Genomic DNA, 14,394 nt, shown 5'->3' with positions numbered 1-14,394 from the left:
CACGTGTACTGAACGTTCTTTTTTAAATTAAGTAAACCGAATTATTACATAATGCGTTTGATCTGCCTTAACTATACGCATAAACTATATATTGAACTATTGCATGGCTAAAGTGACTATTCCACGGTCTTATGCGAACTATTGAGCACCTGTGACGTTTCGGAATTCACTCCTATCCTTTCATGCGTCTAAGTCACTCAGATGTCAACAATGTCAGACGTCAGCCATGACGACTTCTAGGCCTACAGCGAAGTCGAGATTTAAGTGGTTATGTAATAAGATAAGTATATATATGTGAACATCGGTCGATTACCAGTACCTTGTGTCAAATATATATATTGCACAGGCACAGATGCTATATTTGTATACCACATACAATGTAATGCATTGGATTACAAACCTATTCTACCTTTACATCTATATAGCTATATTTTGAATTTTTCTCGAGCTATATGCCAACGTCATCACTGACATGTCTTAGAAAGACGAATGAGCTGTAGTTAAATTTAGCTATACAAAATCAATTTTGTATTAAATGTGCGAATACTTGATGTTTTTTTTTTGTACAATGTTTTCAGACTATGCTCGCCCTGGTGTTTATTATGATCAGTAATATACGAAGCCTGATTACATTCTTCAGTTTCGCAGCCTGGTTATTTTACGGACTTACCGTTTTAGCATTGTTGGTGCTGAGATTCACGATGAGGGAAGTTCATCGTCCAATCAAAGTAATTAACACCGTGTTTCCTTTATATCGTTTCTTAGTTACTGCTTCGTCAGTTTCGTTTAACTGAAAATTACATATACGTTCTTCTTTTCTCATAGAAACAATGCTACGAATACATTTTTTTTCATTGTTACATCTATCATACACCTTACAATAAAATGTAAAAAAAAATGTTTGGTACAATTATTTCCCAGTATCTTTAAAAACGTGTTGACAGCCTCATTTTTATTCAGGAATAACATTATCGTTACGGGTCACCGGGTGAGACGTCAAATGACAGGGTCAAATTGTGTATCTTTTCACTGATAAACAATTTGTTGTGACAGTTTGAAGCAAATTGGTCAAAATCAGCTGATAAAAGGTTAAGGTCATCCGGTTAAATGTCAATGTCAAATATTTTATCTTGATTGATCAACATTTTGCTCCGTCACTATGAAATAATCGTTGGTCAGTAGAAATCAAGGAGGCAACTGACCAAATGTCAAAGTCACTCGGTTAAGGTCACTGGGTCGAATGTCTAGGTCAAATTTTGTATCTTTTCACTGATTGATATTTGTATGACATGATTAAACAATACAACTGTAATAATGTTAGATAAAAGAAAGCAATTAGGTCAGTAGGTCATAGTTCAAGGTCACTTGGGCAAAGTTAATCTTTTAATCTTTATACTTTGTTTATGACACTATTAACCTATATAACTCGGAATTAAACAAGGAGATAGATGATTGAGGTCAGAGCCACTTGGTCAGAGGCCAAGGTCACATTGTTTATAGGATCACTGATTAACACTCTGTTTTAAGATTGTGAAGAAAATTTGGTCTTAATTAAACAAAAAGGTATCCTTTCAATGATCAAGGTTATTTGGTCAAACGTAACTTGGTATTTAGTTTTAAAGGTCAAGGCAAACGTCGATCTATGACTATGATCCTGGGTGCCGTTTCACAACGCACACGTAACTTTACGGGTACCCGTAAACCATACGTAAGTTTTTTTAACCGTTTCACAACGTACACGTAAGTTACGGGTGCACGTAAATAAGTTACGGGTACCCGTAAATTACGTCAACAAATACCTCCCGTAAACCACACGTAAGTTGTGTGAGCGTAACAAATGTAAACAAATATGGCGGCCATCGCACTTTTGTTGCACAGAGTTCAGCACCAGCGGGCAATGAGGAGAGAGAGAGTGTTTCGTGACCGTCATAATTTGATGGAAATGCTTGATGATATATCTTTAGTTGAAAGATATCGGTTGCCGAGAAACGTAATCACTGATATCCTCAATACCATTTCTCCGAACATATCTCCTCGCACCAAGCGTTCTCATGCAGTGTCACCAGTTACACAGGTTCTCGTTGCATTAAGATATTATGCTAAAGGTGGGTTCTTGTCTGAAGTTGGCGACTTGCATGGGGTCAGCAGGTCAACAGCATGTCGATGTATTACATCTGTTACAAATCAGATCTTTGATCATTATGCTCATTTGATAACATTACCGTCGTCTGCGGTAGAAATCCGTGCTATTAAGGAAGGATTCCATGGAATTGCCGGAATGCCGAATGTTGTGGGGGCGATCGACGGAACTCTGGTTCCTGTTCAAGCACCGATCTTAGACGAACATGTCTACGTTTGCAGAAAAGGATACCATGCCATAAATGTGCAAGCTATTTGTACTCACTCCATGAAGTAAGTCATTATGAGTGTCCGAGTAAACAAACCATGCTTATCGCGCCTAGGTTCTTTATGTGAACGAGAGTGACGCCCCCTATGTTGATGATAATGAAATATTTTGAGAAACCAAAAGGCGGACCGGGAAACAATCTTTGATAATTTAGGGATATAATTATTTTGTCATCTGAAGTCAGTGATAAACCATGTTGAATTGTTTTTAAAAACTCCATTCAGTCATTGTTAAATCAGTCATATACCCTCTTTTTTAACAATATTATAGTGTTAAATAATATTTAACAGCTATGTCACGTATGTGGTAATTTTCATTTACAGTATGACAGCGTATGGATACAATTTATAGTTTCATCATCATCATCATCATCATATCATCATCATCGTTATGCATGCTAAGCGATGTGGGTTTTTGCCTATTTAATTCAGATATTTATTTAAATAGAGATAACTGATATCTGCATTTTAAATAGGAATATAAATATCTGTATTTAATTACAGTTTATCTATTTAAATACAAATGTCTCAATTTCAATTATTTCTATTTATTTGATAATTAGCTATATCTTTATTTTAAAATAAATATATCTCTAATTTGAATAAATAGCAATTAATTTAATAGAAAATACAGATTCATTTATAACTAATATTATTAGAGAAAATAGAGATACAATGTACCTATTTTATACATAAAATACAGATATCTGCTGTTTGTATCAGTTAATAAAAATAACACTGAAAAAAAAAAATCTGAATTAAATGGGTAAAAACACAAACGGCTTGCCATATATTATCACCATCACACCATCATCATATATATAGTTACTAAATATGATTTAAAACAAATCATCATTGTTGTCTTTATCAACACCACAATCAAGTGATATCATCATGACAAAGTACAAAAATGGACAAGATCGACTGGATACAATATTAGCAATATTGTTTTCTCAGATTCATTAATGTCATCTGCAAGTGGCCCGGATCTGTCCATGACAGTTTTATTCTGACTAATAGTGAAGTGGGTGATATCATGGAACAGCAGATGAATGGGTGGCTGTTGGGCGACTCAGTGTACCCTTTGAGGCCATGGCTTTTAACACCAGTTGGCATTCCTACAACAAGAAATGAAGAGAAGTAGGTCAAACTGAACCCATTTGGATACATGTATACTTTACCAACACAATGTATTATAAATATAGTATAAAAAAAACAGTACAACACGCTTGATTCAAATTAAATTTATTCCACTGCTGTATATCATAAAATCATGTTTTTTTCCTCGTTGTTGTTTTCATATCAATAGAAAAAAAAGCAGCCAGACCCAGTAGGCAAGGGGTAATTAAAATTGGTTAACAATTTTGATGATGGCTTTATTGATGAAGACAGTTTGAAATAATTGATATATGTATGCAGGCATTCTTTAATATAACATACAAAATATAGATCTTTATTAATATATTGCAGGTACATATTTCTTATTAGATGAATTACATTTTTAATACAGTATTGTATTGATTTAAAATAATATTTTGTACTATACATGTTACTTACCAGGGATGATGATGAGAAAATAACTAACCAATAATGTAAAAATCACATCAAATGACTATTATTTATTGACTAGAGTAAACTGTCATCACCAAAGTAGGCATAGTAATTGTGATTAAATTCCATTGAAAATATTTATATATGTCATTATCATATCATAATATGTTATTCTACCCGTGTATCTCAAGCCTGCCTGTATACAACCATGATTAGTATATCTAATGGGTGATAATTTAATTCAAATAGATACAAAATTTGCATCAATCAAATTACAGTAAATGTTTCCATAAATATATCAAAGTCATTCATGGATTTAATCATCAAGTAATTAAAATCAAAACCTAAATTTTGCTCCAACAATAAACATAAAAATCTCATAATTTCAAACTTTGCTGTTTAAAATTAGTTCCAAAAAATCTTGTGAGATGATGTTGTATTCCTGTGACCATAAGAGAGTCCAGTTCTCATGAGAAAAAATGGATGCATATAGCTAATATTTAATATTGAAGGCGAGAATTTGATAACAGAACAAAGATTGTTTTATAATTGATTCAACTATGAATAAAAAAAAGATTTAAGCTTTATCATTTAACTTATATCATGTTTCATAAATGTATACTGCAGCACAAGATAAAAAATCAATATTCCCCTATCATTTTACCATGTTAGGTACAACAGATCTCACATGAAGACAAGAAATGTGGTTGAGAGAGCCTTTGGAATGTTAAAGTCAAGATTCAGGTATTATGAATATTCACCTTTTTGTCTATATCAATAAAACAAACAAAAAAGCCAACAAGGCTTCTTGATATAACATTGCACTTATTGCTCAGAGAGCATATGTTTGTAGTCAATAAGACATATTTTTGCTGGTTAACACTGACATTGTGCATAAGTAAATGTCCATCATATATGTTTTTTTATAAGATCTAACACGATTTGAATATTATTGTACATGGATATGTAAAATGAATGTAGTTCTAAAAAATAATATTAGAATTCAAACATATTAATAGCATGAATTTAATAAATGCAACACATTCATTTCAGATGTCTACACAAGTCAACTGGATGTATTTTGTTCTCCCCAGCCAAAACATGCCAGGTCATTTATGTTTGTTTTCTGTTGCACAATAAGTGCATTGATCATGCCGTCGACCCCCCAGAGAACTTCGAGGAACAAGAACCAGATCATGTACCGTACAATGGTCATCTGGAAGATGGGCGTAATGTCCGATCAAACCTCATCCAACAACGATTTTAACTGTCAATTATCATATGAGCATATTCAACAAAATATTCAGATCAACCTGTATCAGACCAAGTCAATTACTCTTGTGGTCACACGTGTAATGTTCACAATTGGATATTAATAGGCTCATCAGTTATTTATGAACTTGAGTTAATATGAATATACATTAATATGTTTTCCGTAAGCACTTAGTAATGCCAAATTATAGATGTGTTTTAGCAGAGAATATTACATTAATATTTTCAACAAGTCGAAAAGTTCCCATACAAAATGTTTATGTTAATTTTACTCACTACTTCCAGTTATTTTTTATCCCTTACAAATCCCCATATATTAACATATGACTTTTACACACACTGTGATTCAGTGGTTGAACATGATGCAACAAGGAAGTTATAGAATGGCAGAAGGATGCAGATGGATCTCAATTTCAAGGTATCTTATTTGATACAGCAGCCTATACTAATGACATTGTCTACTTAAATGAAATTTAATGAAATATTTAAAAAGTTTGAAGGTCAAGTGTGGTAAAATATTTGATACATATATCATATCTACATCTAAAGAAATTGAATAATAGGAGAAAGTGACATAGGAGGTGAATTTTGAAATTTATTTTGACACACCAAAGACTCTAAAAGTTTCAAACGTTGCTGCTCCATCTCTAATTTGCTTTTTTCTATGTCCAGTCTCTCCCTTTCCACCTCCTTTCTTTCCTGCTCAATGCTGAGTCTCTCCTTTTCAAGATGAAGTCTTTCCTTCTCTATTTCCAATAATGCTTTATTCGAATCTGAAACATTATTATTAAATTAAATACCTCACCAATTTGCCATTGACAGTAAAACAACATTAGTATTATGACCAGTGCCATACAGTAGGAGGATATTAAATGGTAGATCAGTTTAAAAATTTACTTCCAAATACCTGGCATTTGTCTGTATAGTACTGATCTTTTGGATTCTGTATTTTGAAGAAAACATGGTCAACTTTATATAATTTCAATATTTATTCCTGGTACTGATAGATGATGTTTGCTTTTAAACCACAACTATTTGATATATTGACCCCAGCTGGGACCTTGAGAGTAGGCCAAGTCAATTCATTAGAATATAATTTACTTTGTAGTCTGTAAAGAGCCATATCTATAACTATTACATCAGTCCAAATGAGGAAACTGTTCAAGATTTTATTTTGATAATAAAGCTAAAAGCATCAAAATGAAATCATATTGACCAAAGATATGCTCACAAGGTCCAATGGTAATAAAACAGCAAATTAAGGACAAAAACTCTGTAAGTCATGACCAAATAGGTCCCATTGTTGAACTTGTCGGGGATCTTATAAATATAAGGCTGTATACCAAGTTTCATGAAATATCTGTTCATATTTACTGAAGTTATTAAGTTCACAAGGAAAAGTTACCAGATATGCACGGCCTTCGGCTCAGGTGAAAGAGCTGACAGATGAGTAATTGACTAAAAATCTGACAGGTCAGTAAGGACTCTGTGTTGTGGGGATTTTTCATATATATATAAAGTTTGGTCCTTAATTTGCTGTTTTATTACCATTGGACCTTGTGAGCATAATCATCTGCTAATATTGCTGAGATGTGACTTGTTGCCTTCCTTCATAGTTGTTGGGTTAACAAAAATGTATAAAGGTCCGAATCACATTGTTTTCCCATTGAAAAGTCTTCATTAAAATTCTGAATCAAGTCACACATCAGTGAAGAGGTACAAATATGACCTTGACTTTATTTGTTGACCTTTGACTTAATTACCTTGACTTTTGGTTAGTAGTCGCCTTGTTTAATTTCTGAATAACTTTGCTCCATCATGTCATACAAAATGTTCATAAGTAAAAATATGCAAAATGTGACCTTGACCTTTGACCTGATGAGCTTGACCTTTGACCTTGACTTTTTAGCTGAATGTGCATTTTTGCAATTAAACATCTTAACCAAGTTTCATGTGAATCGGTCAATGATTTCCAAAGTAATAGCCAGTAGTAAAGTTTGTGGACAGACAGACATACAAAATGATTATACAATAGAGCACCCGTATCTAATGAGGAGCCATAATGAGCACAAGGCACCTGCATCTCATAAGATACCTTCGCAGTGATATGTCTGAAGCCTTCTCCCTTTCTTCAACTTCACATCATGCTCGGCCTCTGTGCTGCTAGTGTCCTCAAAGTCATCTATAAAGGAAATTACACAGGGCAAATAGAGTGGAGTGTTTATTCAATTCATGAAAACGTCATGATTGAAAAAAATACTGAAACAAGAGGCCTACATGTATCACTCACCTGGCATTAATCTGAGAACTGGGTTGAAGGTGAAACATCTTTGACTTCAATGACCTTCAATATATACTGAGGTTATTCCTTTGAATATCAATATCAATGTCCTAAGGTGACAGCCACTAACCCAAGCATATCATTGACCAAATGTTATCACTCTTCAACTTTTTCAGTTTTCATAAGAACTTGTTCAATATCTAAAAATAAATTTAACCCCTGTGACCCTGGATGTAAGATAAGATTATCTATGTACACAACATAAGCTGGTCTCTGGGCCTCTTGGTTCTAAAGAAGTTGTTTAAATGAAAAGATGACAACAACAGACAATGAATGCTGCACTTGCCATATATACACGTATAAGCCCACTTGGCCCCTTGGGCCAGACGGTTTTAGAATAACAATTGTGGAAGGCTGCTGTATTTAACATGGTTTATAATGATTAAAGAGTATATGAATATGTGGTAAATGGCATGTTTACTTTTAATGAATAAAATCAAAACAATGCCTTACCACATCACAACATCAGATGAAAGATGAACGCAGGCCATTTACCTTAATAAATTCATAAACAAAATGTCAGTCTATGATGCAGAATATAGGCATTTCTATTTTCATTTTTATCAAAGAGCAGGCCAGTGCATTTCAGCTATCCTTTTTTTAATTATTTAACCCAGATCCCTTTTTTTACCTGATGTAAATGTTCTAGACATTTTCTTCCTCTTCTGTCGAGGGTTGGTGACATCATCTAATAAGACATAACATATTGTCTGAGTAAACAAATTGATATGATGCAACCCAATTAAATGCAATTACATGATCATGATGGCAGTGCCAGGAATTTAAACATGAAACATAATGCAAATGTAATTTATTCATATCAGCTCTTAAGGAAATCAATTTACCAACTCAAATTTTATCAGAGACATAATTGTGCTTTTAACAAAGTAACTGTAGAAATTAAAAGAACCAAACACCTACCATTTGAAAAACACTCAGGAGTTGGTGCAGTTTCACTACTCTCAGAAGGCTCAAGTGGGAGCATGGGGGTATATGGAGACTGACCTGTAATTTCAAATGTCTATTTTTACAGAACATTTCAATATATACATTCTAATAGCCTCTTTGTTTCTACCAAATTTAATTCATATCTATAGAAATAAGTCTGAATAACTTTAAATTTGTATATTGTGCACATGCAATTTACTAACAATCTATCAAACATTAATCAATTAATTTAAGGATAGTAACTGATTATCAATTAACATATTCACAAATCAGTTTACATACCTATAAGGGATGGCTGTACTCCACCTTTTACTTCCCCAACTCTGTCTTTTAAGTGGCTGTTTCGCAAACCTGTTTGGGTGAAGTTTATATCATTCTTCAGACAATATATGAAAACAAATAGTAATTACGTACTTGTGTTCTTGAATTTTGTTCCGCTAGTAATTAATTCTTTTTGCTCATGCTGCAATAATTTTCCCATTTGAGACCTACCTCTCAGTAGGAAATAGTGAATATTTTGTTGATTTGATTGATTTCTGATTCAATAATAATTCATGACATATTCAATTGAAAAATGAATTTAGGATATTAAGTCCACATTCCACATTTCCCAGGAATGACCAAGAGCATCATGTAACAAGTTGCAGTGGTGTCCATATTAAATAGACTTAAAAGTGTTAATAACTGTCATTTGTTATCTAATTACAACAACATCAGTTTAAGGTAATACATACCATTACTGTCAATACCACCTTCAATTCCAACAATGGTACTCCTTGAAATAATACCCAGAATCTGTTATAAATAGAATGACAACAGCTCAAAGGTGTACATTGACAAATGCATTATAATAAACATGTAATGAAAAGAGTAACTGTTCACTGTTTGAAGTTGAAATGAGAAATATACAAATGCCAAAATTGCTTTGGGGAAAGTTCAACTTCAATTTTGAAAAGCCCTACACATTACTCATTAGGATTAACTGGTTTACCTACACCTGATGTATACATATATAAACCCATTCCAACTCCAAAGCTGTGATCTCTCAGTAGTGATCTCTACACATTATATTATCCTTGCAGATTTCTTTTATATTTGAATCAGTGCCATGATATGTACCTGTTCCTGCATTGCAGAGAGGGGTTTTGGGGCTGCACCACCACCAGTCCCTCTCTGGCTGGTTATGCGAGCAGACTCCCTCTTCCTCGTGTCTCCCACCATGTCCTGTCATTTCTTTTTGATTTCTTCCTTTGTCCTTATAGTGCAGCTTATTGCATTGATACTGTTCATGAAAAGGGTACAATGTGTGTTTAAGCCAAAACAAATGTTGCATGCTGGTTATATGGATATTTTTTTTTCTCATTAGAAAATTCAAAAGTCCATTGCAGTGATTTAATAGATTTTATTGATTGTGGATTGACATTGGAAACTTTCTTTGAGGTCAAAAACTGTCCATACATGTAGCTCTATATCAGTATATGGTTGGTATATAAACCTGTTAGATATCAACAGTCTGGTACCTGGGTTAGAAGGAACTCCAGCTTATAATTGATGTTCTCCAATATGTTCCTTCCCTTTTCTATAATTAATGTGTATTTGTGAAATTATCTCTAGTTGGTGTCTCATTACAAGACATGTATCTATAATGGCATATATTTAATATATAAAACAGTCAAAAATTATATAATTCTAAGTCAATTAATTTATAAACTTTTACTGGTGTTCTTGTACCCAGAATAAAAATATTATTATGGTAGCATCTCATGTGAAAGGTCTAGTTTGGTTATTGTTTTTTTTATCTATTTTATTCATTTGATTAATGATTGATTGAAAAAAGTTTTTCTTTATTCATGTTTTTCAAACCAATGACATTTAAGTAATTCTGTATGTACATGCTTGCTTTCAGGAGGAAAAAGTGAAGATGAATTAGCCAGTAAGACTTAGGCTTAATCCTTGTCCGTAAACTATTTTATATGATAGTAGCTTTGATTTGATATTGCCTTTAATTAAACAGATACAGTAGGGGCTTGACTTGCATACATATTGATATGTGAATTGGAAACGGTTCATTATGGATCATAAAAAATTAAGGACATTTTTTCAAGCCCCTGTGGTAAAAAAAACTGTCTACAAGACAATCCAAAAATATTTTGCAATTTCCATTTTTTTTTTTTTTTTTTTCAGATTTAAAAAAAATAATTTAACTTGTTTTGTAACACCGTACTCCGTAGCTGGACCAAAGAATTAAACCTTTGATTAAAAAAATAATAAATAATGCACAGTTCTGCATACAATTTAGTCTGTTACAGCCATAATGTACAGTCTGTGTGCATGGAGTGATTAACAACAAACAGTCGTATTTTGTACATACGTATTGGATGTTTGTCTTAAGTATTACGACTGTCCGTCTTACCTGTCTGTGATCCGCTGCCACACCTCTGCTTTCTTTTTTATCGTAACTATGGAACTAAATTTACATTGAATAGTATCAATGTTATCTACGGCCATATCAACAAGGAGTTGACACTCAGCCTCCGTAAAATTGGGCCTCCGTCGCCTTCCATCTTCGCTGTTGGTTGACGCAATCTGACAGCGATTTGTTTACGTGTCGTCTGCGCAAACCTCCACGCTGAAGAGTTCCGAATTTTTCACGTTTTTATTTCGGAGCGTCTCTCGTAAAGGTAGAAATTTATAAGAATACGGGGTAACAAATCTATTTTTATTAATGTTCTACTGTATGCATTTCATTACATTTTTTTATGTTCACTTCCGGTATAAGTTACGTACACGTAAATCTGTACGTAGCTCTGAAAAGTTACGTACGGCTTTGTGAAACACCCCCTATAAAATTTACGTACACGTAGCTACGTGCACGTAAATCCTACGGGTACCCGTAAAGTTACGTGTGCGTTGTGAAACGGTACCCTGGTTCTTAGTTGGGGAGGTATTTAGGATTTAAATAAAGTGAATCATATCTAACAAACGACTTTTACACCGAAATGGATATATGTGATGTATATTTTACTTCTTTGCCACACGACCGGACCCTTCATGACCTGTCAGTGTTCTATTCTAAGTTTGAGTCTAATCAGGAAAGCAAAATTGCTGTCATGACAGTTGAAGTTTAGTACTACGATTTCTCATTCTCAAACATTTCTTCTTAGATATCTCTTATATTTCATATGTAGGTTCCCCTTGTCTGTAACTTCGTATTCATGTTTCACAGAAAAATAGTACCTCATATTCCTCATATATCTTAGATTCATTTGAAGTTTATCTTGTTATCAGATAATTAAAGAAACAATCCAAATGATAAAAAAGGTGTGTACAAATATCCTTTTTGAATATCTTTATATTATTTTTTATATTTTTATATTTAATTTTACAGATCTTTATTTTGCTTCCTGTGGTGTTCATGGCATTTTCCATGTACCTAGTGGTAATACCGATAGTCCAAAATCCCACCAGTGAGTTTCTGTACGCATGCGCATTTATATTCGGAGGTCTGGTGATCTATGTTCCGTTCGTGCACTTCCGGGTTGATCGTGGCTGTTGCAGTAAGTAGCTACATTCACCAGAATTTAAACATAGACTATAATTCTTTCCGCCCGAGAAGTGCATCGTAATTATGTTCAATTCAATAAATTATCAGTAAGAGAGCGAATTCATCAGAAATTAAATGCCAGGCAGCTGTCTATACTACTTGATACCAGGGTCTGAAAATGAGATTTAGTTATTTATCTGAAAGTATGATTTTGTCTTGTCAATTATTTCATGGTTTTCGTTTAACAGAACCAGTTACCAGATCAATCCAATGCCTGATGGAAGTTGTACCAAGTCTTTACGACCTAGACGACGTGTCTGGATACCAACCATAGTCTTCATCATTTGTAATTAGGCAATTATCAATTACTCTCGGTTCATAGCACAATTTCAGACATCACAATTGTTGTTTTAGATGTCTTAGCATTTATTCGTAATACATATATAATACCAAGTTTGTTGACAGCTTTAAATAGATCAACAGCGAGCTTATTTAAAAAAAATAATGCAAATATTACAGAACAGGGTTGCGTTACAATTTGATGATATGCATACTTAGGTATCTGTGTTTTATTGTTTTGCTAGCCCACGTGTGTCATTATATGATTATTTGATATCACGGTATTCTGTTTACATTTTAATTGATTGGTCTTTTGATAAACCACAAACAGTTGTCGTAATTGCTTACATTTTAGTGATTTACAGGTAAATCTAGTGGATTAAACGTACAAAAAATTGATATTTGGAACAACTAATATATTGCATTTATAACTATGATATATTGCCCGTTCAATTAATGGATTACACGTAGACTGGATGGATTACACGTACAATGGATGGAGTACACGTACAATTGATGGATTACACGTATAATGGATGATTTACACGTACGATGGATGTAACACACATACACTGGATGAATTACACGTACAATGGATGGAGTACACGTACAATTGATGGATTACACGCACAATTGATGGATTACAAGTACATTTGATGGCTTATACGTACAATGGATGGAGTACACGTACAATTGATGGATTACACGTACAATGGATGGATTATACGCACAATTGATGGATTACACGCACACTTGATGGATTACACGTACAATGGATGGATTATACGTACAATGGGTGGAGTACACGCACAATTGATGGATTACACGTACAATGGATAGATTATACGTACAATGGATGGATTATACGTACAATGGATGGATTACACGTACAATGGATGGAGTACACGCACAATTGATGGATTACACGCACAATTGATGGATTACACGTACAATGGATGTATTATACGTACAATGGATGGAGTACACGTACAATTGATGGATTACACGCACAATTGATGGATTACACGTACAATGGATGGATTATACGCACAATTGATGGATTACACGCACAACTGATGGATTACACGTACAATGGATGGATCATACGTACAATGGGTGGAGTACACGCACAATTGATGGATTACACGTACAATGGATGGATTATACGTACAATGGGTGGAGTACACGTACAATGGATGGATTACACGTACAATGGATGGAGTACACGCATAATTGATGGATTACACGTACAATGGATGGAGTATACGTACCATCGATTGAGTACACGCATAATTAATGGATGAAATACACGTACAATTGATGGATTATTCGTACAATGGATGGAGTACACATACAATTAATGAATTACATATCCAATTAATTAATTTTCACAAACATTTGAAAGTGTAAACATACAAGTGCTGGATTACACGTACAGTAATGGCTACTGATACAGTTGGTGGATCAGTCGTACAGCTGTTTACAATTAATTGATTGCAAAGCAATTGATGAATTGCAAAACAATTGTTGGATTACACAAACAATTGATGGGTTTCTAAACATATAATTGAGTACACACACACTCGATGGATATCACGTATATAATTAGGAAAGAGAGGGTAAGCTAAGTACCAGTACATGTGTATATGGTAGGAAGTGGGATGAAAGCAAACATGAAGGGAGTAGAGATAACCATCAAAGTATAAATATATAGGTTAGGAATGGCCATCAAAGTATAAATATATAGGTTAGGAATGGCCATCAAAGTATAAATATATAGGTTAGGAATGGCCATCAAAGTATAAATATATAGGTTAGGAATGACCATCAAAGTATAAATATAAAGTTAGGAATGGCCATCAAAGTATAAATATATAGGTTAGGGATGACAAACAAAGCATACATATATACATGTAGGTTAGGAATGGCCATCAAAGTATAAATATATAGGTTAGGAATGGCCATCAAGATATAAATATATAGGTTAGGAATG

At 33.6% G+C, this 14,394-nt stretch overlaps 2 protein-coding genes across 2 annotated transcripts; both read left to right on the top strand.

Moving 5' to 3' along the window:
* The first annotated feature begins 47 nt into the window (after positions 1 to 47).
* On the top strand, positions 48 to 13,303 carry LOC117341200 (b(0,+)-type amino acid transporter 1-like). The gene is made up of 3 exons (XM_033903063.1): positions 48 to 728; positions 11,907 to 12,075; positions 12,311 to 13,303. Exons 1-3 carry the CDS (start codon positions 582 to 584, stop codon positions 12,394 to 12,396), a joined length of 402 nt encoding a protein of 133 aa, XP_033758954.1. The 5' UTR covers positions 48 to 581; the 3' UTR covers positions 12,397 to 13,303.
* On the top strand, positions 1,346 to 10,293 carry LOC117341199 (putative nuclease HARBI1). The gene is made up of 4 exons (XM_033903062.1): positions 1,346 to 2,412; positions 3,364 to 3,546; positions 4,630 to 4,701; positions 5,011 to 10,293. Exons 1-4 carry the CDS (start codon positions 1,850 to 1,852, stop codon positions 5,222 to 5,224), a joined length of 1,032 nt encoding a protein of 343 aa, XP_033758953.1. The 5' UTR covers positions 1,346 to 1,849; the 3' UTR covers positions 5,225 to 10,293.
* Positions 13,304 to 14,394: the final 1,091 nt, after the last annotated feature.

Source organism: Pecten maximus, chromosome 13 (assembly GCF_902652985.1).
Source record: "Pecten maximus chromosome 13, xPecMax1.1, whole genome shotgun sequence".
In the NCBI taxonomy this organism is placed as follows: Eukaryota; Metazoa; Mollusca; class Bivalvia; order Pectinida; family Pectinidae; genus Pecten; species Pecten maximus.
The sequence above is the reverse complement of the archived record's forward strand: the minus strand, read 5'-3'. Positions and strand labels throughout refer to the sequence as shown.